Raw genomic sequence first — 26,675 nt, 5'->3', positions numbered from 1 at the left:
AATAAGGATCAGGTATTTATAAGATGTGTAAGGCTATACTTACACTGTCTAATTATTAATTAAGTTTTACATGATCCATTGTAAAAGTTGTAAATAAATGTATAATATTAAAAATATATTTTAAGCATTTTCATAACTCTTATATGTATTTAAAACTCTATATCTTTTTTCTTAAATCCTCCACATGCAATTTGAGGATTAGCAGTGATGTCATCCTGTTCTCTTTCACTGGTTTCTTCCAATTCTGTAAACAAAAATATTACTTAACATTGAATTCGTTCATACCTACCACATATAAAATATTCAAGAACTTATTTGTGCTCTATAAAATGCTATACAATTAAAATGACATACCTGGCGGCAAGTGCAGTTTCTCGATGTTAAACTTTTTCCTTCTTAATTTGAACGCCAAATCAAGGCTTGGAGGCACAAATGGTGTAATTGAATGGACTGTACTCAGTTTCGTCAAGTGGAACAAGCCTTGGTAATCTTTATAAACAGGATTGGTCTCTTTGGAGGAACCAGCAAATGATTCAATTCTTACTGCATTATCCACTGAATAGAGCAGCCTTTTTGTTAAAGATTCATTCTGGAAAAAATATACAGTTTAATTTTAATAGCTAAATAAATCTTGACACAATTTTGCTACCTTTAAATTAAATAATAGGTATAATACATAAGAACTTCCTGTTCTAAGGTATTTACTGACAACAAACTTACATCAAACAGATGTGCTGGAACAGTGATGAAGGCAACAGCAGTAGTACCTCTAAGCAGCACTCTGAGGCAGTAGACAAACTTAAGTAGATCCTGCCCAAACATATGTGCATCTTCCTCCTCTTCACAATCCAGACACATCCACGGAGGTGAGCCCAGAGACTGAATGTTGATTCTTAAAATATTGCTGTCCTCTTTGCTTGATACTTTGTATGTGTCTCTTGATAAAACCTCTTTTATATTGGTTAGAAGTTTGAAGTAGATGTCATTCTTGAACCCTGAAATAATTTTCAAAAATGGTTTTATTATGTAATACTTTTTTTTACATAAGGTCAACCAGGATAAATGCATCTAGACACAATTATCCCAATAATAGCATTTATTCATTAATTTCATTATCATATTAATTATCATATTAAGCGAATTACAAGAGCTCCCATCACCTAGTGATACAAGCCTGTGCTACTTGGAGATTAAACGTAACAATAGAGGGTTCAGTTCTGATTGATCATACTTGAGAAATAATGAATAAATGCTATTATTGGGATAATTGTGTCTAGATGCATTTATCCTGTGTGTCTAGATACACACAATAAAGAACTCAAATAGACGCAATAAATTGAATGAACAAAACTGAAACATTTAAAGATACTCATACCTTTCACGCCAGCACCCTTGTCCTTGATATTCCAATAAGTTATATTACTATTCTTAATAGTTTCAGCATCCAGGTGTCGACTCAGATCAAAGTGATGTCCAAAGTTAGTTTTGTTACCGAATGACGATTCAACCTCTTTGAGGCCCTCATACCTCCAGGCTATCTTCATTTTATTGACATCACTTGCTGCTACACTTGCTTCATCCTCAGGAGGAGCTGCACATGCCTGGGGCAATGCCTTTACCTGAGTCAATGGAAAATAGATATTTTATGTTTTATTTTACCATAAAACAAAAATATTAAATACCTAAGTATATGGTTGATTGCTAGAGAATGCCTTTAGATATTTTATCACTAAAATGCATCACAAAGATTAAAAATAAAATGTAAGATATCTATTCTATGTCACAAGATGGCTTCTCTTGCTGTATGTTGATTAAAATACTTAATTTCAATCAATACAATGCAGATACTGTTGTCTTATCTGAAATATGTACTCACAAATTCTCGGGGGTCATCATCTGCAGATGCAATAAATAGATCATGTTTGCATACAACACCTTCAGATAGGAAATACTTGCTCAGGACTCTGCTGTAATTACCTAGCACATCTTCCTCTGAAAGTAAATTTCAAATTATAAATCATGCCTTTAAATGTTATAAAATAAACTGGCATAACTTCGATTCGATCTAATACATACCCACAACAAAAATTGCTCCGGTTGGTAAACCACCACCTGAAAACAAACAAGAAAATATAAAAACAAAAACTTAAGGAGATAAGGTTTCGGATTATAATGATGTCTAGTGTAATAAATAAAAAATACCTATAACATGGTCCAGAGATGGAATTCCCGATGATACATATGGTACATTATTTTTTAACTTTGTTCCATTTATACTGGAGCGGGATTCGACTGCTTTGTAAAAACTGGCCATCACTATAAGTTATGGCAAGCAAATAGCTTTTGATTATGAATTAGAGATATGATAATTTTAATAATATCATTTCTAATGCGACCAAAACAAACAAAATTTTTTTTTTTTGAGGTTACAAGCAAAGCAAGTGGTCGTAAGTAAATACGTTGATTCTTTAACGTTTTGACAGTAGACAGATGTATTTTCCTATCAAATCTCAAAAATGCATCAAGGTCGCGGTTCTGTACGCCTGTCTGTAAATCCGTAACACACTACCGCACCGCACCGGAACTTCGTCTGTTTGAGGTAGTGGTATTACCGCCGTAAAGCAAATGACGAGTACTTCCCCTTAAGTTTTTAGATGACGTTTTCCATCTCTTCTCTTTACGGTGCTCTGTTTTTGACGTACCGTTTGTATCTCCTTGATGCACATGTATTTCCACATTATATGTGTAAATAATCAAGGTTTTTACTTTATAATTGATTAACGCTGAATCTAAACTAACTCAAGATGCAGGGGCCCGCAGTGTTTATGGAAATATCATTGGAAGATCAGGTTAGTTGTAACATAACCTAAGCCAACTCAGCTTATTAGTGAAACTGAATATTGCAGTTATTGCGTTATTTGTATTATTTGCAGGCTCAAGAACTCCGTAAATACTTCAAGAGCCTCGGCGCAGAGATCTCCGAGGAGAAGTCCCCTAAGGGCATAGAAGATGATTTACACAAAATAGTTGGAGTATGTGATGTTTGTTTCAAGGAACCCAATGAAGCTGATATTGAAGCAATTCTAAACAGTATTGTCTCTATTATGGTGTCGGTTAGTATTTGAAATAATTTCTCTTGCTTAATATCATAAATTGAAATGTAAGATTGTTTAGGTTTGTTTTAGGGTTTCATAGGCAAAATCTTATATTTCATCATGTCCGCCTGTTTGTATGTCAGACATTTTACCGGTATTATTAGATGCATAATAAAAAACATTGGTATATTAAGTGTTTTTGCAAGCCACTGCTTAAGTGTTCTAATGCAGCTTTCAATTCATGTAAAAGTAGATAATATAAATAAATAACAATAATGTGAAAAGATGGTCGCACATCATCAGATGTACCACGGAACTTTGTTTGCTGATTGTTATTGGGATTAGCCCAAACCTTAGTGTTACATCTCTTGCCGTAATACAGAAAATGGCATAGCTACTGATAATAACATAACTACTTCATGTATGGATTTATGAAGATTGAAACTTTCCACAAACAGAAATTTTTAAAAATGATTAAAACTCTTTGGATAATTCCTGCAACTTCACATCTGTATATGCAAACACCACAAACCTAATTCCTGTTTACAGATCCCATTGGAGAGGGGTGAAAACCTCATTCTGGCATTCAGTCAAAGACTCACAAAGGCACCAGGTCCTAAGTTGGGAATGGTTGCTCTACAATCGTAAGTTTATTTGTTAACAGCAATCATTAGCTCACATAGATTATTGCACATAAACTATGAGTGGTCTAAAATGGTTGTTACACTCTTACTCACGCATTAACTTTGTACTCTAATCTTCCACTATGTAGTTTTGACCTCATGGTTGATATATTTATAAGCACACTCTCTAAAGTAAAAAAAGAAAATGAAGGTTAGCCTGCTTTTCAAAGGTTCACTATTTTATAAGCGAAGTAAACTGCAATAATACTTTTCTAGTACTTAATAAATATTATCACAGGGACATTATTACACAAATTGACTAAGTCCCACAGTAAGCTCAAGAAGGCTTGAGTTGTGGGCACTCAAGCAACAATATATATATCGGCGACGGATGGTCCCGATGGCGGTGGGCGCGTGGGGGTAGTACCTAGATGTATTACTTCACAGCCAAAATAGTAGGTATGCTACCAACGCATGAAATAAACATTCGGACTCATTAACCATACTAGTGCCTACTATGTTTCAGTACTAAATGATGAAAAGAACTAATTGCTATTAGAATGTTGACTGGTTAAATTGAAAATAAAAAGATCACATGAAATCGTTCAAATCTTTATTTCAGTCAAACTAAACCGGTTCCAACCCTACACCTCTGACCCGAGAAGATTTAACCCGGCAACAAACTCGGCGGGACACATCTTTTCAAAACAACACATAGTTTCTTTATTTTACAAAAGTAAGCTTATAATGGCACATAAGAAATCAAAATAACACTTGGAATAAAACACTTAGCTAAACGGTTAAAGAACGTGAGAATCTATAAGCTTTCAGAATAATCCTTCAGGTGTAAGCCTTCAGGAACGTAGCGAATTAGGCACGAGCTTGGCTAACGTCCGATCTCTAGCGCGGTCCGATCAAGAAGAAGGAAGCCAGTTCCAGCGGCGGAGCCAACCGCTCCCGCCTCCAATTCAAGTTGGTAAACCTGCCTGACCAGTCTACCAACATAACGACAAAAATGCCTGCTCGTGCCTACGTTCACTCAAGATACTCCTCTTGACGTTCCAAAGCCTTCTACCTGTTATTTTAGTTCATCAATACGCCAATAGATGGTGGCGTTATTCACTACGCAACTTTATTATTTCGTTACAAGCAAATAATACGTAGCCAAACATTGCTAATCGACTTTTACAGGCGTCTAACTATGAACTGTAATGCTGCAATACGTCTTTCTGGTGTCTCGCTCCGACATATATAATTTATAAATGCTTAAATACATAGAAGGCCAGGTCAGACTGGTTGTCAAAGTATTTGTTATGTTATAAAAATATTTCTAGTGTATGGTGTAGAAAGTGTATAACCATGTGAATGTAATTTTCAGCCTCTGGCGGCTATACAACAACCTGGAAGCCAACTCCCCCCTGCGCTACCATGTGTACTACCATGTAATCGAGCTGGCGGCGCGCGTGGGTTCAGTGCAGGAGGTGTTCACGGGCGTGGAGCAGCTTCGCAAGGAGTTCGCGACCTGCCCACCCTCCAATGAGCAGATGCAGAAGCTGTATCGGTTGCTGCACTCTGTGCTTAAGGACAGTAACAGGTATGTGGACATACAAGTATGAATTATGCTGCTAAAACTTTGGTTTTTGACAACTTTACTGAAGTCAAGCGTCAAGATCATTTTGAACACCTCGCCCGTGTTCAAAATGATCATGACTCGACTTTATTGTTAAGAGAATAAGAGCGCGTCAAGGTAATTTTGAAAATTCTGCCGCTGATTGTACATAAACAATAATTTCAGTGAGCTGGCTTCAAAGGTGATGATCGAGCTGCTCGGCACGTACACGGACGAGAACGCGTCGTCGGCGCGCGACGACGCCATCAAGTGCATCGTGACGGCGCTGGCCGACCCCAACACCTTCCTGCTGGACCCGCTGCTGGCGCTCAAGCCCGTGCGCTTCCTAGAAAACGACCCCATCCACGACCTGCTCACCATCTTCGTCTCCGAGAAGCTCGCCAAATACCAGGAGTTTTACAACAACCACAAGGAATTTGTGCACTCACAGGGTTAGTTCGCACTGGTCATTTCTTGGGTGTACATTCGGTATGCATTGCTTTGTAAATCTAGCGGACGACACATGCATTATCACAGCCGACCGTGACGTAGTGGCCGCCGAGCGTACAATGCAATCTAACTTCAACACCCTTTGCAAATGGGCGCATGACGTCGGTTTAGTAATTAACGCGTAAAAGACGAAAATAATGCATATTCGTTCGGCTCAGAATAAAACTACTCATGACATTACTGTGGTTGCACACCAACATAGCTGCCTGCACCAACCTAATATCACAACGTGTAACTTTGATAAAATCGAAGTAGTCACAGAACACATGTATCTTGGGCTCATAATCGACCACAGATTCAACTGGGGGCCTCATATTAATTATGTGTGCGATAAATTAAGAGCAATTCTAAGTAAAATGTCAACCCTAAGGTACAAATTACCGTACAAAACCTTACGTATGTTGTATTTAGCCCTCGCTGACTCTGTGATCGGTTACGCTCTGAGTACATATGGTAGAACCTTTAAAACATATATAGAAAAAATATATAACCTACAGATAAGACTATTAAAGACACTTGTACCTAAGCATATAAAAAAGAAGCACGAAACAGATTACGCACAACTTTTCAAATACTGTAATGTACTCCCAGTTCAAAATAAATGTAAACTAGCCATACTAACTGAAGAATATCACCATGTCACTAAACTAAAAGAATATAAAAGATGTACAAAACTAAGAAGTCAACAGAACCAAAACAAATATTTAATTTTTTTTTACCCAAATATAATAGTATATATGGCACTAGGCTGTATACATATATATTGCCTAAAATAACCGTTGTTTAATAGGGGTCAAAAAAGGCGAGTGGCGTGAGTAACAATTTGAGGCGAAGCCGAAAATTGTTAATAAAGACGCCACGAGTATTTTTTGACTCAGTTAAACAACGTTGCATACAATACTTTTTCTACGACCAAGCACTTACTTTGAAATAAAATTGTAAATTTAACAAATATGTTTAATTCAAGAAGTAGCAAAAATGGAGGGTACTGGCGGGAAAAGAATGAATGAATGAATGAAATTAAAAAAAAAACATGTCTATGGTTCACTTATTTGTCGGAGATGACATTTAAAATAAGGTTGGCAACCCTGTATTTCATTCAATATTTTTTAAGTGGTCATTACACGAAGTATCGTAAAATCGCCAAAAAGATACTGCGTGTATGCACAAATACTTTTTTGGGGAATAGACTAAAGACTTGTCTTGACAACTATAACATAGGGGTTTAAAGTTGTGTGTACGACTTTTTAAATGACAAATAAAGGTACGGGAGTAGAAAAAAATATAAAAAAAGTTATTAAAATGCACTTGTTGCAATCTAACGACCTTAGTTACATATAATAATAATTTTAGATATTATAAGGTAGATATATGTATCATGATTTCTTTTTCTTGAACTCCCCATTGGCACACAAACCTCCTCAAGGTTTTGCCCACGATGGGTCTTGTAATATTAACATGCATGTAACTTGTATTATTCAATAAATTAAAAAAAAAGTACTTTAGATTTGCCCCTAATGTTCAGTTGTACAGTTCGAAAATATTAGAATCTATTAACATATAACACTTATTTTCAAGTAACCTCGAAAGCGTTATAGCAGTTAAATGTCACGTAACTACAGTCTATACAAAATGCAACCGTTATCTTACAGGTCTGAACCATGAGCAGAACATCAAGAAGATGCGGATATTGTCGTTCATGCAGATGGCGGAGACCGACCCCGTGATCACGTTCGACGAGATCATCTCAGAGCTGCAGATTGAAGAGAAGGATGTCGAGGCTTTCATCATTCAGGGTAGGTTTTCTTTAGTGTCCTACCGTAGATTCGGTTTCGGCCAGTTTCGGCCAAAAAATCATGTCTCTGCTCTAGTTAGTTTCGGTTTCGACCAAAAAACGGCCGAACCTTTCGGCCGAGCCGAATCTTACGAAATGGTAATCTATCTATATATATAAATGCACGTGTCCTGACTGATTGACTGACTGACTGACTGACTGACTGACTGACTCATCAACGCAGAGCCGAAACTACAAACGCTAGAAAGTTGAAATTTGGACACTAGGTTGCATTTATAAAATGTATAAGAGCTAAGAAGCGATTTTGAGAAATTCAACCCCTAAGGGGGTTAAAAAGGGGATGAAAGGTTGTATGGGGTGCAAGTTTTATTTTAAGCTAGGAATTTGAAACTTTGTAAAAATGTACTATATTAAAAAACAAGAAAACTAATTTCTGCGTTTTCGAAAATTCATCCCCCAAGGTGGTGAAAAAGGGGTTGAAAGTTTGTATGGAGATCAAATATTTTTGTGAGTGTTGGACTTGAAACTTTGTATATGGGGATATTATTATAAGACGGGAAAAGTAATTTCAGCGTTTTTGAAAATTCATCCCCTAACAGGGTTAAAAAGGGGTTGAAAGTTTGAACCCATTACAAATGCTTTGAAACTTCTTAGAAAGACATAATAGCCGATGAGAAAAAAAAAAGGAATTGCGACGTTTTAGGTAATACAACCCCTAAGGGGGTAAAAAAGGGGATGAAACTTTGTCCTGGGGTGCAAATTTTATTTTAAGCTAGGACCTTGAAACTTCGTAAAAAGGTATTAAATTAAAAAAACAAGAAAACTAATTTCTGCGTTTTCGAAAATTCATCCCCCAAGGTGGTGAAAAAGGGGTTGAAAGTTTGTATGGAGATCAAATATTTTTGTGAGTGTTGGACTTGAAACTTTGTATATGGGGATATTATTATAAGACGGGCAAAGTAATTTCAGCGTTTTTGAAAATTCATCCCCCAAGGTGGTGAAAAAGGGGTTGAAAGTTTGTATGGAGATCAAATATTTTTGTGAGTGTTGGACTTGAAACTTTGTATATGGGGATATTATTATAAGATGGGAAAAGTAATTTCAGCGTTTTTGAAAATTCATCCCCTAACAGGGTTAAAAAGGGGTTGAAAGTTTGAATCTATTAAAAATGCTTTGAAACTTCTTAGAAAGACATAATAGCCGATGACAAAAAACAGGAATTGCGACGTTTTAGGTAATTCAACCCCTAAGGGGGTAAAAAAGGAGATGAAATTTTGTCCTGGGGTGCAAATTTTATTTTAAGCTAGGACCTTAAAACTTCGTAAAAAGGTAATTAATTAAAAAAACAAGAAAACTAATTTCAGCGTTTTTAAAACTTCTTCCCCCGAGGTGGTAAAAACGGGGTTGAAAGTTTGTACGGAGATCAAATATTTTTGAGAGTACGGGACTTGAATCTTTGTATTTGGGGATATTATTAGAAGACAGGAAAAGTTATTTCAGCGTTTTGTAAAATTCATCCCCTAACAGGGTTAAAAGGGGGATGAAAGTTTGTATGGAGTTCAAATTTTATTTTAAGTTAGGAACTTGAAACTTCGTAAAAATATATGTTGCTAAAATACAAGAAAACTAATTTCAGCGTTTTTGAATTATCATCCCCTAAGGTGGTAAAAAGGGGGTTGAAAGTTTGTATGGATATCAAACATTTTTTCGAACGCGGGACTTGAATCTTTGTATTTCGGGATATTATTAAAATACAGGAAAAATAATTTCAGCGTTTTGTAAAATTCATCCCCCAACAGGATTAAAAAGGGGTTGAAAGTTTTAATCCATTACAAATGCTTTGAAACTTCTTAGAAAGGCATAATAGCCGATTACAAGAAAGTAATTGCTATTTTTTGGAAATTCAACCCCTAAGGGGGATAAAAAGAGGATGAAAGTTCGTCTTAGGGTGCAAATTTTATTTTAAGCTAGGAACTTGAAACTTTACAAAAAGGTATTAAATTAAGATACAAGAAAACTAATTTCAGCGTTTTTGAAAATTCATCCCCTAAGGTGGTGAAAAAGGGGTTGGAAGTTTGTATGGATATCAAACATTTTTTCGAACGCTCGACTTGAATCTTTCTATTTGGGGATATTATTAAAAGACAGGAAAAGTTATTTTAGCGTTTTGTAAAATTAATCCCCTAACAGGGTTAAAACAGGGGGTTGAAAGTTTGTATAGGGTTCAAATTTTATTTAAAGCTACAAACTTGAAACTTTGTAAAAATGTATTTTATCAAAAGAGAAGAAAACTAATTTCAGAGATTTTGATAATTCATCCCCCGAGGTGGTGAAAAAGGGGTTGAAAATTTGTTTTTTTGAGTGCGGGACTTGAATCGTTGTATAAAGGCATATTATTAGAATACAAGAAAAATAATTTCAGCTTTTAAAAAATCATCCCCTAAAATGATTAAAAAGGGGTTGAAAGTTTGTATAGGGTTCAAATTTTATTTAAAGCTAGGAACTTCAAACTTCGTAAATAGGTAGTTAGGTAGTAGGTTTTATTAAATAGAGGACATGAAAATCTTCTAAGGGGGTTTAGAGGGATTATATCGAGGACAATTTTATTCAGTTAGGGGCTTGAAACTTCGTAGGTTGTGAAAGACAAAGTCTCATGCGTTGTATAATATTAATAATTAACAAATGATTAACCGTCCTACCGCAATCACTTGCTGCACAATGTTCTAAGCTAATGTAGAATATAATAACCACCAATATACAAATCCACGCGTACGAAGTCGCGGGCAACAGCTAGTTCGTAATATGAATAACTGAAACTTAACTATGTGACAACGACCAAAAGTTGAGGAACAAGTAGGACAACAATATTAATGTATTGATTTATTTATGTATACAGAAATGAATTGGTTTATTAGAAAACACTAATTCTCCTAACGAGGACGCCACTGGACGGTCGGACATAGTCTTAATAATAATATGTGTATAAAAGCGGTTTTATGACATTTTTTCTATGATTTTAACAGGTCTACTAAAGTTTCGGTTTCAGTTTTCGGAAACTAGAGTCAAAGCCGAACCGGGTTCGGTTCGGCAAAAAAACATGTTTCGGTCGGACACTTGTTTTCTTATTTGGAGATCTGTAAGACACTTTTGTAATCTCTATCTACATATATCTAAGACTATACTTTCTTGATATGTAGCATTTACATTCTTAATTTAACCCTTGCAAATAAGAGACACACTAGAGTAGTAAAATGTGTTAATATAATTAGAAACTACTATACTTATTAGACAGTAAAGCTAATAGCTTGGCACCTTTTACAAATACACTTTATATGTAAACTATAAATTATATTTCAAATATTTAGGTCATTCTTAATACTTACTTTTGCCCCTTGCTGTAACTGTAATTTAAAGGCGTAAAAAAGTCAGTATGGCCAAGCTATAATTGGCTCATTCGAAATATTTGGGTTCCAAAACTATCAGATGAAATTCTTGTTTGCATGGTATGGCCATCCATCGGTAAAAAAAGTAGCCTAGAAGGGTTGATATCCTGCGGGCTCAGCACGGTTCCATTTTTATCGACTATCACTATGCCCGTCACTTTCGCACTTACATACTTGTTAGAACGTGACAGGCATAGTGATAAATGATAAAAATGCGACCGTGCCACTAGGGCTGCATTTTTTTTTAATTTGGCTGTCTTTTTAATCTTCAAACGGGTCAAAGCCGAGTAAGAGCTCATTTAGACGGCGCGCAAACTCGTATACGATTTTAGTTACATTGCGGATTTTAGTTACATTAGGTTACATCAATTCAGCCGACCGATCAAATGACGCAATGTAATGAAACTCTAAATGAGCCCTAAGTGAAAGGCCTGAGTGGACGCTCGAGTTGGGCGTGCAGCGGGGCGGGGCGTGCGGCGTGCATGTTAAACAAATGCAAGCGTATAGGAGCGGCCTTAGTGCACGCTGCTCACATCACTTGTGAGCCCGACGCCACGCTGCACGCCCCGCCGAACGCTCCGCTTCGAGCGTCCACTCAGGCCTTACACTTAGACATAGGACTAAACCTGTTATCGTGCACAGTGCTGAAGACGAAGCTGGTGCGCGCGCGCATGGACCAGGCGGCGCGCACGGTGCACGTGTCGTCCACCATGCACCGCACGTTCGGGCCGGCGCAGTGGCGCCAGCTGCGCGCCGTGCTGGCCGCCTGGCGCGCCAACGTGCACGCCGCGCACGACTCCATGAAGAGCGTCGCCACCGCGCAGCTCGAGCTCGCGCAGCAGCAGAAGGCTTAGGCCGGCCGGACGATCACTGATCGAGGGCACAATATAAACATTTAATCGTCAACTTTTGTTTGTTTTTTACCCTTTTCTCCTGGTGATTTCCTTTATCGAATCAATATTGAGACTTTTTGAAGAGTGTTACCTCCTCCGAGATGATTTTAACGGATCATTCTCAGTAGATCCATTGACTAGATCCATCATGTATCTACTGAGATATTTTTTCTCGATTGATCTGCTGTTTAATAAAATGGATCTAATGAGAAAATGTAGTCTTAATAGATATATTAATCCTTAACTTAACTCCTATTTCTGGGCGGTTTGCCCTTCGGGCACGTGAAGCTACCTAACGAACCTAACCTACCTACCTACCTACGCTTTTTTCCCCAAAGTGTAATGTTTTCACGAATATCACACTAAATCAATAGGTAGGTAGGTTAGGTTCGTTAGGTAGCTTCAGATGCCCGAAGGACAAACCGCCCAGAAATAGGAGCCCCGCCATGGCGGGGCTCCGTCTAGTTAAGTTGGGAACTCAACATTATGAGAATTTTCTGGTTAACGGATTTAGCGAGAAAAGTACTATTCAGTAGATCCACATTGTTCAAAATTGGATCAATTGAGACAAAAATATCTCAGTAGATACATGATGGATCTGGTCAATGGATCTACTGAGAATGATCCAGTTAACACATTCATTCTCAGCGCGAGCAGATATTTTCGAAGGGCTGACTTTCAATACGCCGAGTTGATTTTCTAGTTGGAAATTTCCTTATAGGATTTTAAAATAAACTGATTTTTACTTATTAGTTTAACCTTTTGAAAGCCTGACGGCGCAGGAATATGCCGTGCCCCGGAAGCCAGGCGATCGCGATTATTTAAGCGAAATTGAACTTTACGGAGTCCCGCGTATTGCATTGGCGAAGCTGTTGGCTGTAGCCATCGTTGGCGTCCCTGGCTAGACTTTCCGATGAGGTCCACAGCCGACTGCGGCGGTCAAAAGGTTAATGCAATACTATACATTTCTAACAGTAAAATTCATAACTTTCATAAGATGTACTGTGCACTACTATGCCATAGACCCATAGAGGAATAAATAGGTAGGTAAGCTTCATGAATGGCAAAGTAGTAATGTCATTCATGTCAAAGAGGTATAACACTACATTCTTGTGTCATTCTCATTAGACATTAGTGATGATTAAGTATAACGAAAAAAAACATTTTTTCTTAATAGACGCCCACTATCAACAAGTTGCGCTCGTTTCCACCACCCGCACATTATTCTAGCATGAATGGCCATGACGATGGTCCATATCTCGCTAGGGCTGCACGAGCGCGGCATGCCAACCCTGTCACGCCTTTCAGGGTGTTCGTATGCGTGAGTCTGTCGCTGCTGGTGGGGCTGCACGTGTACGCGTATCTGTGGGGGCCGCACGAGATCGCGACCAGCATTTCGGACGTCAAATACTTTGTGATGCAACTCTCTAGAGAAATATCACAGGTTGGTTGCACACGTTGGTTTGGTTAGGTATCATTTACAGCTGGCTAGACCAGCCATTGGTCAGACTGTACGAAAGGGGGGGCTGGCACTTAGAATTTTTTTTGACAGAGTGGTATCATTATGACACTATTTTTAAATGATTGTACTGTATAGATCACGTCAAAATAATCATCTTTTATTGGAAAAACTTTTCTCTAAAATAAAAAATGGCCGAGTTAGACGCGACCAAAGATTGATGTTTTTAAAGGGAGCTGGGACTTGTAAAATTTTATTATTATAAAAAAGTCGGTTCTGGCGCTTCGCCGGCCGCTGCCGCGGCACGCTCGCTTCGCTCGCTCGGCTCGCGCGCTGTAAGGTCGCAGTTCTACCTAACACTCCTCCTCGCTTCGCTCGTCGTCGTACCTACACCGACCTGCCTTAAAAGCCTGGCCTGTCTTGAGCTCTATCTCCGCCATTTTCAGTTTTAGTAAAATGTTTTCCAAGTAAAAGTTGCTTATTTCGATGTGTTCTATACATTACAATCATTTAAAATATATGTCATAATGACACCACTCTCAATGAAAATTTTCCAAGTCCCAGCTCCCTTTAAAAACATCAATCTTTGGAGGCGTCTAACTCGGCCATTTTTTATTTTAGAGAAAAGTTTTTCTAATAAAATATGCTTATTTTGACGTGATCTACACATTACAATCATTTAAAAATAGTGTCATAATGACACCACTTTGTCAAAAAAATTTTAAGTCCCAGCCCCCCCTTTGCTACAGTCCAACCCAGCCGGTTCTCAAAGTGTGTTCCGCGGAACCCTAGGGTTCCGCGACACCCCTGGAGGGGTTCCGCAAGAATTTAGAATAATTTAGAATAATAAAATAAGCATAATTATTATGCTTATTAATAAATAAATACACTTCTAAAAACTATTGTTTTATTGTAGGGTTCCATCAAGTATTTCGCTTTCCAAAAGGGTTCCGTCAAAAAAAAAGATTGAGAACCGCTGGGCTAGACCATGGTAACGATATGTTGGCGATAAGTTTTTGAAAATGAGGACTCCTAGCTACTTCTTTCATTCTATTTCATTAATAGGGTACATGTCGTAGGCCCAAGACCGAAAAAAATGGAAGAATCTGGAAGAGGCCTATACCTCTTAGGAGGGTTCTGGAGTAATAATAGATAAATTAAGTTAAAGATAAGTTTTTTTTGTTACCCAGAAATAAAAAGGCTTTTTTATTTATTTATATTACATGTCGTATTCGTCTTATTTTGTATGTTTGTTACGCATTTAAAAATGTGCTTTGTTGCAATTGTTGTTGACTACGGAACCCTAAAAAATAGTAGCAATTATTAGGAGTTGTTAATCTTGTGGGTGCGTAGGTGCTACTGATTGTGTAAATTTTAGGTTTCCCAATCCTCGGAAGCGGATAGCAGGGTAGGGATATACCTATAACTAAGTAGGTATTTACTTAGGAGCTCAAAGCGAATCACGTAGGTAGGTATATAATAAATACATTTTAATTTATAACCAATAAAGACACCAATAAAGACTTCCATCTGTCCAGTTTCTCTTCATACTACTTAACTCCTCACTCTTACGCCCTGTCTGATGAAGGTACATCGGAAACATGAGCGCCTGCAATCAGAGGTAGAGCGCGTGTCATCAGCGCTGCCGGCCGTGGCGGCGGCGGCGGGGCGCGCCAAGGAGGCGCTGAGACCGGCGCACGCCAACAGCCGGCACAGCCTGGCCGACTACGACCGACAGGTGAGCATTGAGCGTCTTCAGACAACGCAGTGGCGGTGGCGGGCGCGCCAAGGAGGGCTGAAACTGTCGTCGCGTGCCGAGAGTTGCACATCGTATTTTTTTTTTCAAACAGCTGTCAGTTTAGGTACTTTTGAGAGGGTAGATCGTAGATTGTAGCGGTGTGTGGGTAGACCACAATTAGAAGTCGTCCGTTAGGTACCTAGTCTATTTAGGGCCACCCCACATCTAGCGTCTTTCGAGCGTCGCGTCTGGTCAGCGCTATGGAAAATGACGTTGCGTCGACGTTCGGCCATAGAGTTGTAGACGCCGACGCCCGAAAGACGCCAGATGTGGGGTGGCCCTTAGTGAAGAAATTGAAGAATAGATGATACATACTTGCTATAGTGCCGACATTTCCGGAACTTAGGGTCTCCCCATACTTATCGACGCGGATTCGGCGAAAGCCGATAGTAAACAGCATAAACAGGTAAGGTTCGGTTCGGCTCCGTTCGGCCGTCGACGGCCGACGCGTCGGCGTCTTTTTCGCTCTTATTGCGTGGACATAAAGTTTCATTTCTATTGGCATTGCCGATTCCGCGTCGATAAGTTTGGGGAGACCCTTACTTACCATGTAAAAATTGTACAATGTACATGGTACAATGTCTTTTATCACAGTTAACTGACAATATTCTTATGTGCCTTAGATTCTACTGCTGCTTAAGTCCTTTATGCCAATTTTCGCATGTTGAATCTGATCGTCTGTCTGAATCTGGATCGTCAAAAAAAAACTATTATAATATTTGGTCACGAAATTTTACGACAATCGGTTGAGAATTGTGCGACCTGTACCTAGAGAAGAACATAATATCCGAACACATTATGGCCGATTTAAAACGGAGACCTTCGCTGACGCTTCGGGCGATTAGGCACATTTGTTTTAATACTTTCTGCATTTACCTTATAGATGGGTGATTACGCGCTGGAGTCGGCGGGTGCTCGCGTGCTGGGCACCGGCGATACCGTGGGCCACTTCCACTACGACGGGCCCGTCAGCTGGGCGCTGCACGAGCTCACGGCCTGGGCGTGCCACGAGTGCCAGGTTACTTACATTTCTTACAACCCCGTCAGCTTACTAAGCAATTAATATATTAGTAGATACAACATTTGTTTTCTTCAGATAAACTGTGCTACTAGTGTGCCTTGGACAACGGGACAGATAAGAACATTAAGAACACAAAAAGTGGTTCTAACTATGATTATTGCTATGGTCACATTTCCTTTTAAATATCTCCATCGGTGCAGGCAGCGCGTGCGGTCATTCAGCCAGGGACGTTGCCGGGCCAATGCTGGGCTTTCAAGGGGGAGCGAGGCGAGGTCGTCATCAGACTGCTCGCCACCGTCCACGTCACGGGCCTCAGCCTCGAGCACATACCCCCACATATTGACCCTACCAGGTAAGTTCCCTGTAATGAATAAGTTTTCCATGCCATCATATAGCTAACCCTATTTGATCCGAGGAAGTGAATCACGGACTTAGGTAACATACCTACTAGGCCTGGTTCTGAAATTGTACTTCTTGTACCACAGGGAAATACTATCAGCACCTCGCCAGTTTCAACTAGAAGGGCTAAAGTCCCGTACGGACACTTCGCCTCACGACTTCGGTATTTTCGAATACAACAAGAACGGTAATCCTATCCAGTACTTCGACGTAACTTGGCAAGCGCCGCAAGGGTTCAACATTGTACGGTTTAAGGTGCTATCTAACTGGGGGCACCCGGTGTACACATGTGTGTACCGCGTCAGGGTGCACGGGGACCTCCTGCCCGGACAAGCGCCGCAGAGCCGTGTGACTGTCCAGGAGGAGGCAAGGATCGACATCGGATGACCAGACCTGTACCAGCTTTAATGTTAAATTTAAATTTCCGTTACCTATACCTATATCGTGCCGTCCCACCTGTCTCAGTGTCTTTATAAGCTAAGAGTCGATTAGTTGTGTTCGCTCTATAGACCTATAGTAACAGCACCAGTCATGGGACATTTAAGAGGAAATTTGGAGTATTTGTGATATTTCCCTGATACCGGCAAAAGTTCTACCGCTTAGCGTGTTTAAAGATGAAAATCCTATCCATCTTTTATGTTTCAGGCGTGTTATATCAAAGATACTGCAATTAGTTTCCACATAATTTACAAATTAAAACTATGCCTTTTTTCTCCAGTCATGGACACCAAAGCTCCAGTAATGGTACCCCGGTAATGGACGTGGATCCAGTAATGGGCCCCCTATAATGGACATACCCTATCAGTATAAGATATTGGAACAGGGAATAAATTTTTGGCAAAAAACTAGTTATTAGTCATATTTGGTATAAGCTTTTATGTAAGAATGTATTTTTCTTTTCACAGCCAACTAATACTCATCAAGACAATTCTAACAAACCCAAACACAATAAGGTTGCGTTTATTACAGAGTTCCCATGGCCACCTCCTGTCTCCATCATGAGATCAGGTCCATGTTATCATAATATTGCATTGTCATCCGATTTGCTTACGTATCCAAAATTTCAACTCAATCGGAAATCCGAAAGTGGCTCAAATTCAACTTCCAAGATTTGAACCACACTAACTAACAGGCATGTTAAATAAAATTTTGTAAAAACGATATTAATTTTTTCTACTCCCGTACTTTTATTTGTCATTTAAAGGGTCGTGCACACACCTTTAAACCCCTCTCTTATAGTTGTCAAGACAAGTCTTTAGTCTATTCCCCAAAAAAGTATTTGTGCATACACGCAGTATCTTTTTGGCACTTTTACGATACTTCGTGTAATCACCACTTAAAAAATATTGTATGGAATACATTGTTGCCAACCTAATTTTAATTGTCATTTCTGCCAGATGAGTGAACCATAGACATGTTTTGGTCACATCATCATCATCATCATCAGTTTTCATCTTTATAGGGCTGTATCTCCTAAACCGTGCGTCGTAGCGCAAAAATAATCAAATTTTCGTTCCCCTTTGAATCCCGTAAGTAATATTTAAAAAACACGAAAAACAAAAAAAAAATTATAAAAAAGAAAGAAAAATGTTTATGGGTTCTATCTCCTAAACCGTGCGTAGTAGCGCAAAAATATTAAAATGTTCATTCCTCTGTAAGAAGCCCCTAATTAATATAAAAAAAAACACAAAAGAGAAATAATAAAAAAAAAACAAAAAAAAATTATAATGCTGTATCTCCTAAACCGTGCGTCGTAGCGCAAAAATAATAAAATGTTCATTCCTCTGTAAGAAACTCCTAATTAATATTAAAAAAGAAAACACAAAAGAGAAATAAATAAAAAACAAAAAAAAAAACTTTATAATGCTGTATCTCCTAAACCGTGCGACGTAGCGCAAAAATAATAAAATGTTCATTCCTCTGTAAGAAACCCCTAATTTATATTATAAAAAAAAAATAAAAAAAACAAAACAAAACTTTATAATACTGTATCTCCTAAACCGTGCGTCGTAGCGCAAAAATAATCAAATTTTCGTTTCCCTTTGAAACCCCAAAGTAATATTTAAAAAAACACGAAAAACAAAACAAAATAAAAAAAAAGAAAGAAAAATGTTTATGGGTTACATCTCCTAAACCGTGCGTCGTAGCGCAAAAATAATAAAATGTTCATTCCTCTGTAAGAAACCCCTAATTAATATTAAAAAAACAAAAAAAATATATATATATATTTATAAGGCTGTATCTCCTAAACCGTGCGTCGTGGCGCAAAAATAATAAAATTTTCGTTCCCCTTAAGAATCCCACGCACTGAACAACCTATCACATTAGGACATTAAACAATCATCATCATCTATTCTTATTATTATTTCATTGCATTTCAAAGTAAGTGCTTGGTCGTAGAAAAAGTATTGTATGCAACGTTGTTTAACTGAGTCAAAAAATACTCGTGGCGTCTTTATTAACAATTTTCGGCTTCACGCCACTCGCCTTTTTTGACCCCTCTTAAACAACGGTTGCATAAAATACTATATCCGAAGTCCGAGAAGACTTCCTGACATAGTTCGTAACTACATTATACCTACTTCTGTATTATTTAAACATGAAATTACGCCATGGCAAGCATCATTATGTAAATTGTAAGTTATCCCATCATAGGAGGTATGCAGTTTTAGAGCTCCTATAATGGGATTGGGCAAAATACCATTATTTTTTATACATCTCTAGAGACACAAAATAGTGTGTTGTATACCTTATTTCATGGTAAATGCAATTAACAAAACACATTCTAGTTTACACCAAGTTATAATTAATTACAATTTAATATATGAACTCACCTCTCTTAGCGAAGTTGTTAAGAATTCTTACTAGTTATATTTTTCGGTGACACGACAACTTTTGGGTTGACGCCAATTTCTTAAAAAGTAACCGAAATTAATAAAAATTCAAACTTAAACAGCTCTATGACTCTTATTTATGGTAAAATATTGCCAGTGTTCATAAACTACTTTTAGATACTTATTTTAGAGGATTTGTGGTTTTATGTCCCATTACCGGTTCCACGTCCATTATAGGGTCCATTACATTAAGTACCTACCTAATCTTCTTTTCGTTACTTAGCATTTCCATTTTCGATTTCGTCTCTTAGATCACTAAATTTTGAAAAAAATACCGCGACCGTAAAAGTTGTTAGGAAGGTCGTTAATTTGTATTTTAGAATTAGATGAAGACAGACGTACTTAGTATATGTCCGATGTAGGTATTTTATGTTTAAGATATTTTCTTATGACTACAAGTAAATAGGCTGAATAAATCATCATTTCAAATTACTTACGATATTTTATGGTCTTCATTCACATGTCCAATACGTTTTGTCATTATTTTTATTGTCAAAGTTTTTTGGCCATAGGTCTACCTACAAGTTATTTTAATGTTCTTACCTAACTCTTTTATTACGAAGCTAAACCAGCTCCTTTCAGCTTGACTTTAACTTATTGGTTTTTCTGCAAAATCCATTACTTTTGCGCCATTAATGCCAGGTGCCCGGTCAGGGCTATTGTGTCCTTGCACAAAACGGGAGAAAGCCAAAACCAAACAGTAGATGTTAATCTGGGTGTCCGGCAGCCGAGGGTTATAAAAATGCGTGTATTGTGTTCGGACAATGCGACAAAGGACATAAATTAACATGAGCAAAGTGATCATGAGCCCCCGCGGCGCGCGCGCACTAATGGGTTGACCAGCCCCGCCGCCCGCTGCTCGCTGCGTTCGCTCACAGCTCTACCTACTCAGCACGGCTTGCCATAGGTTAGGTTTTCACTTATTAAAACTGACGGGCAGAAAAAAAACTAGAATACGCGAGTAGCTCGCGCTTCATATGGCTCTAAGCACGTTGATTGTAAGGTGACATAGAAAAGCTAGATTCGAGACTGTTCGGAAGAGTCGTAGAATGTATTGGGCCCCACACATTCCAAGACTCTTCTCTTTCCGAACAGACTCTAAAGTAATCCTTTATGTAACTTTTGACGAGCTTAGTTTACATTTACTCAGTTTTCAGAGCTTTTGTGCTAACAATTGCTTATTCGCTTGTATAAAGGCTGCGTGCGTACCTACCTAAATGTTTATTACTCGACTTTCTTACAGCTTACTATTATCTAGCATCTAGCATAAAGTGTCCTCACTATAACTAAACTGCTCTCACTAATAACTGTGCACTACTTACCAAAACCAACTATATGAAGCGTACAATTTTAGACATAGGTATATATATATTTATGGAGCATCAAGCTATAAATTAGAGGTCTTACTTATTATTACCTATAGTCTTATTAAGTAAATATAGCTCATGTAGAGCACTATATACCTTCATGTATGTCGAATGATATCGTCCAGCGACAGTTATTTGTGGCATGGCTTTGGAATTCCAATAGTACCTACGCAATAAATCTTAGAATGTCTAATGGGAAAATAAGGAGTATTAGGCTTGCCTTACTAACAACATCTGTATTTAGGTACTGTTATGTTATGTTACCTATATGTGTTCATATATATGTATATCATATATACAAGTTCTGGTAAATATTTACCGAGCCAACGCTAAAATAATGATTAATCTCTAAAGTTTACATCAAGACTGCCAATTTCATAACTTTCATAAGTAACCTAAATAATTATATCGTCTCGTCTGGAATACATATTATATAGGTATTAGTATTTATGGTGAATAATATTTGGTGCGTTACATTTTTACCACGACACTGGAAAATTAGAGTCAAAATCTAAAAGGATCATACCAGGTGTGGCCTGAAATATGTACGAGCAAAAAATTATACTGTAGGCTGTACTCCTCATACTGACCAACATTTGTTCAGCGACTTTTAAAAATTACTTGTGTTTTGATTTTTAATACAGTTTAAAGTTTATCCTAAGACGCAATGTAATGCGAATTTTGTTATGTTTAAGGTGTGACAAGCAACGTCAATCACAGTGATAATGGCGTACATTGAAGATAATATTTATTTTGTATGCAGAAATAGGAAGTCTAAAGACTTCATAATTTTTTAAAGTTATTGAACACAAGTGTCACCGTTTGAGGATTAGATACAATCTATGTTTTAATTATTTGCTCGTACAGGCCACACCCTGTATAAGCATGGTCGTCCACGACTGCGCCCGCTAGGGACAAAAACACCTACCGTCAAAACCGAAATTCTAAAATTGCAGGAATCTTTCTCTTTTACTCCAATGAAGGCGTAATTAGAGTGACATAGATGCCCGCAATTTGCGTATTTCGATTTTAATGATTATAGGCATTATAGCCTGGTTATAGCCCCACGTTCCTTCCCTTGGCAACATCACCATCAGAACATCGCCTAGTTTGTCCGTGCCGACAATATAGTGTTGCCTCGGTGACTGCAGAGGACGTACCTACTTACCTAAATGTGAGTGCTTAGTTACGGACTTACTAGTATTATCAATTACTTTGGCCGTGGTCTTTCGACTCTTGAGGTTGTGTAGTTAATGTTATTTATTAATTTTATTATACACAACAAAAATATTAGCCCGGTTTTCTCTTAAACTTAAAAATACTTATGCAATAATTAGTAATTAGATACTATGATGAATACAAAAGTGTTCCTTGTTTCTTGTGGAATTGTCAAATGACAATTGGCAACTGAAAAAGATGTTAAGATACTTAAGATATTAAAAAAAAAATGCTGGACATGCGTAAAATCGGCGTAACATCATCGGTAGCATCATTATTACAAGATAAATAGAGCAACTATGAATGTCCAGGCGACTGGTCCATTCACCGAGAACCTTCGACAATAGATATAAGTCATAAAGGGTGAAAGCACTCCTTGAAATGTATCCTTTCGGACGAGCGCCGCGCCGCCGCCGCCTGCGTGCACCTACTCTCGATATTAATGATGTGATCTTAGTTCAAATGTCTTTCGCAGTCTCTCTTTGACGTGAATTGATGATAGCCAAATGGTCCAAGTTTGTTTGTTTGGCCACCTAAATATTTTCTGAATTTCGGTGATGTAATCCAGCTAAAATTCATAAAGTGGCCATGCACTTTTGTAGCTGGGTGTACATACAACATGTATCGTTTGTTCTGATAGTGACTACAAAAGTGCATGGCCACTTTATGAATTTCAGCTAACCGTAACCGTTTTAATTTTACCTAGTCGTAAAATAAGATATTGTTTTTGTACCTTTGTGAGTGTACCTTTAATATAATATGCCTCGATTGTTGGGAAATCTATCTCAGATGTTTTGCAAGAGCAATGAAAATGGGCCACTTTGTATGAAAATACCCATAATAAATGGACTCATTGTTTATGGTTGTATATCTTGCATAAAAAATCCCGCATAAACTGGAGGCCGATTCGACTTACAGTAAATTGATTTCAATTTGATATGATATTCGCTTGTTCAGCTCGATTGTTCCGCGGACGAGTTCCGCTGCGAGTAAAGTAACATAATAAATTAAGTTTGTATTACTACCTACGTTTAATTTCCCTGAAAATGATAAAAGAAAATACAATATCAATATTTGTTCGATTCAAAATCCGTATAACGACTTCTGCCATATGTAATCCTTTTATACTCGAGGATTTATGGCAGTATTCAAGTTTATCAAGCCTTTATAACAGTTGGCAATATTTAGAGGTAGTTCCGGGCGAGTGGTCGCGAAAGGCTTGGCGGCGGGTAAAGGATTACGGACGCAGTTTCACGGTTGGCAGCGTTGCTGTGTCGGCGGGAGGCAAGCGAGCTTCCGGGTCGATGGTGCGAGTTGCGAGACGGCAGCGTAATGAAACTAATAAAAGCTAATTGTTTGACATGATGCCAACGGCAGCTTTCTATCACCGCACCGCTCGCCATCGGCAGGGTGTTCATCCACACACCCTAGAACCTAAATGGTCGCGTACTGTGCGGTTTAAGAGGAATTTCCTCCCGCGGACGCTCCGGCTGTGGAATGAGCTCCCTTCCGAGGTTTTCCCGAAGGTCTACAGTATCAAAAAAGGAGTGTACAGGTTTTTAAAAAGGTCGGCAACGCGCATGTAACACCTATGGAGTTGCAGGCGTCCATAGGCTACGGTGACTGCTTACCATCAGGCGGCCCGTATGCTTGTTTGCCACCGATGTGGTATAAAAAAAAAGAAGCCGGGGTACGTGCGGAAAAAAAATCGACCAACCGGACCGGTGCTTTTTAAAGAATCTTATCTTGATCGATATTACATTCATTCATTAGTTATGACTCCATTACTCGCAGTGCACCTTGCTTACGCCAATACTTATAAGGACGAGATTCAATAAAAGTAGATAATATCAAATCAATACGAGAGTAATTTCAGCAGCAGTACTTACTGCCTTTCGGTTTTTGCGTTATAATGCTAAGACACAAATGCATGTTACAAATTGTTAGACATTTCCGTTTAGTGTTACTATAGGTATTGCAGCTTTGATGGCGTATGTAATGTTTATACATTACACAAGGATAGAGTATGGTCATTTATAAGTTGGCACGATCGAGGGTCAAAGCGTCGCAGGACATCTCCATGTGCCGCTGCGTAAATGACCCTCACGGTAACCTGCTATGCGAGGATCGCGCGGTAAAGGAGAGATGGCGCTCTTACTTCCACAACCTGCTAAATAACCAGCACAAAGAGGTGCAACCTCCGGATCTCCCTCCGAATCAAGGACTAGTGCCACTGATAACGCCAGAGGAAGTCGAGGCGGCCCTTCGCCGCATGAAGAATCGGAAAGCTGTCGGAGCCGACGGAATCGCTATAGAGGCGTGGAAGTCGATGGGCTCTCGGGGTGTGAGCATACTCACGGATATTTATAACCGCATACTCCTCACCGGGAAGATACCCAACCAGTGGAGGCTGAGTATCATTACTCCAGTTTTCAAAGGTAAGGGCTCGGTGCGGGAGTGTAGCAAGTATCGCGGTATAAAGGTTATGTCTCACACCATGAAGCTCTTTGAGCGCATAATCGATGCTCGGCTCCGACAGGAGTGTACAGTCTCGGGATGTCAGTATGGGTTTCGGCCAGGGTGCGGAACGATGGACCCTGTATTTGCTCTGAGGATCCTCATGGAGGGATACAGAGCAAAGAACACGCCTCTACATTTCCTGTTTCTGGATATGGAAAAGGCCTTTGACTGTGTCCCTCGTGAGATGATCTGGTGGGCGCTGCGGTCCAAGGCTGTACCTGAGACCTATATTGACACTATCCGGGACATGTACCGCGATTCCGATTCAATAGTCAGGACCGCTGTTGGTGACACCAACCCCTTCTCTGTCACCGTTGGAGTACATCAGGGCTCTGTGCTCAGCCCGTTTCTGTTTAGCGTGATATTAGACGCCCTGTCAGCCAGCATCCGAGACTACCATGAGCAGCCACCGTGGCTATTTATGTATGCTGATGATATCGCGCTGACAGACTCTGATAAGGGCCGACTTGTCCAGCGGGTGAACAGATGGAGGGGGTCGCTAGAGAACGGCGGTCTTAAACTAAATGTGGCGAAGACAGAGTACATGGCCTGCAATAGTACAGATCCTCTACCCGTCCGCATAGGCGGGGACATGGTCAAGCGCACGGATCAAGTTAAGTACCTAGGATCTGTACTTAGCACTACCGGGGACATCGACAGCGACGTCAAAGCCCGAATATCCGCTGCCTGGGTCAAATGGCGGCAGATGACTGGGGTTATTTGTGACCCCAAAATGCCGATTAAATTGAAGGGTCAGGTCTATAAGACCATCATTAGACCTGCCCTTCTGTACGGCAGCGAGACTTGGCCTTTACTAGAGCGGCACAAGCAGGAACTGCGTGTCACGGAAATGAAGATGCTGCGGTGGATGTGCGGAGTTTCACGCAAGGATCGCGTCCGAAACGCCCACATCCGGGGTAGTCTTGGCGTCCGTGACATCGCTGACAAACTGCAAGAGTGCCGCCTTCGTTGGTATGGCCACGTCTCGCGCAGACCGGCAAGTTACGTGGGTAACAAATGCCTGGCCATGCCGCCTCCTCCCGGTACGGGAAGAAAAGGCCGGCCCAGGAAGCGATGGCTTGATGTCGTTAAGGAGGATATGCGTGCCAACGGACTCACCACCAGGGACGCCGAAGATCGGGCAAAGTGGACACGAAGGAGTCGGAAGGCGGACCCCGGGTCCTCGCGCCCTGCGCGGGGGCACAGCTGGGATTGACGCCAGGATGATGATGATGATGATGATGACAAGGATAGAGTATGGTAAATATTATGTAGAAACTTGATTGTGTGAAAATATGTTACCTACTTGTTTATTTCATGTGAGCAATAATGTCTTTAGTCTCGTGAATATGAGTTGTAATATTCACTGAGCTCTACATTCACGCCATGCGTATTCAGTTAGCAGGGTCGGGGTGCGTATAGTAAAACTTATCCGAAACAAACTTCTTTAACAAATTAACCGCTCATATGTCAACCTTACGCCCTAGGAAAAGAGATCCCTTTTGTATTGTTAGTTAAGGAGTTCATCTGAAATTATTTCTACTTTACGCGTAGGTGTAGTCGTTGGTAACCTCTTTAAATATCGTGCTACTGTTGGCAGTCATTGTTGTCGGGTTTTGTCCCGCTCAGTCCGCTCGGCTGGCTCCGCTAAATGTCGCCTTCAGGAAATGCGATTTTAACAGCGAAAACATCGGAATTACAAGTCATCACTATTCACTCCGTTGCCTCTGGGCAATAGCTTGTTGTTGTCAAACCCCTTACCCTTTCAATTATACTGGGCTCCAAAATAATGAAAAAGTACCTACACAAAGCCCATTTCATAGGAATTTTATTGTGCTTGTATCTAAGTACGTATCTAAAGTTTTTTGGCTTCGATAGATTTCTAAAGGATCAATGACATTTTTTGTCGAACGAGTTGAATCTTAGTAAACAGCGCAGGATGATTAGACAGGCTTCTAAACAGTATCAAATGGGTAGGTGCTTGTTGAAAATTGCATGGTTATAACGTGTGATCTAAATTACTATAATGGA

At 39.3% G+C, this 26,675-nt stretch overlaps 3 protein-coding genes across 3 annotated transcripts; 2 read left to right on the top strand and 1 right to left on the bottom strand.

Annotated features, from left to right (window-relative positions):
* Window positions 1–102: 102 nt before the first annotated feature.
* Window positions 103–2,402, bottom strand: LOC134662461 (elongator complex protein 4). The gene is made up of 7 exons (XM_063518691.1): window positions 2,203–2,402; window positions 2,077–2,112; window positions 1,877–1,992; window positions 1,376–1,619; window positions 721–995; window positions 355–589; window positions 103–244 (listed from the first exon to the last, which is right to left on the bottom strand). The coding sequence occupies exons 1-7, from the start codon at window positions 2,312–2,314 to the stop codon at window positions 150–152; spliced, it is 1,113 nt and encodes a 370-aa protein (XP_063374761.1). The 5' UTR covers window positions 2,315–2,402; the 3' UTR covers window positions 103–149.
* Window positions 2,403–2,674: 272 nt separating this feature from the next.
* Window positions 2,675–11,983, top strand: LOC134662512 (eukaryotic translation initiation factor 3 subunit M). Its single transcript, XM_063518766.1, has 7 exons — window positions 2,675–2,849; window positions 2,934–3,113; window positions 3,645–3,739; window positions 5,097–5,312; window positions 5,514–5,779; window positions 7,490–7,633; window positions 11,718–11,983. The coding sequence occupies exons 1-7, from the start codon at window positions 2,805–2,807 to the stop codon at window positions 11,927–11,929; spliced, it is 1,158 nt and encodes a 385-aa protein (XP_063374836.1). The 5' UTR covers window positions 2,675–2,804; the 3' UTR covers window positions 11,930–11,983.
* A 1,216-nt stretch (window positions 11,984–13,199) lies between these two features.
* Window positions 13,200–17,065, top strand: LOC134662658 (SUN domain-containing protein 1-like). Its single transcript, XM_063518931.1, has 5 exons — window positions 13,200–13,412; window positions 15,016–15,165; window positions 16,109–16,243; window positions 16,447–16,598; window positions 16,732–17,065. Exons 1-5 carry the CDS (start codon window positions 13,200–13,202, stop codon window positions 17,030–17,032), a joined length of 951 nt encoding a protein of 316 aa, XP_063375001.1. The 3' UTR covers window positions 17,033–17,065.
* Window positions 17,066–26,675: the final 9,610 nt, after the last annotated feature.

Source organism: Cydia amplana, chromosome 3 (assembly GCF_948474715.1).
Source record: "Cydia amplana chromosome 3, ilCydAmpl1.1, whole genome shotgun sequence".
Lineage (NCBI taxonomy): Eukaryota > Metazoa > Arthropoda > Insecta > Lepidoptera > Tortricidae > Cydia > Cydia amplana.
The sequence above is the reverse complement of the archived record's forward strand: the minus strand, read 5'-3'. Positions and strand labels throughout refer to the sequence as shown.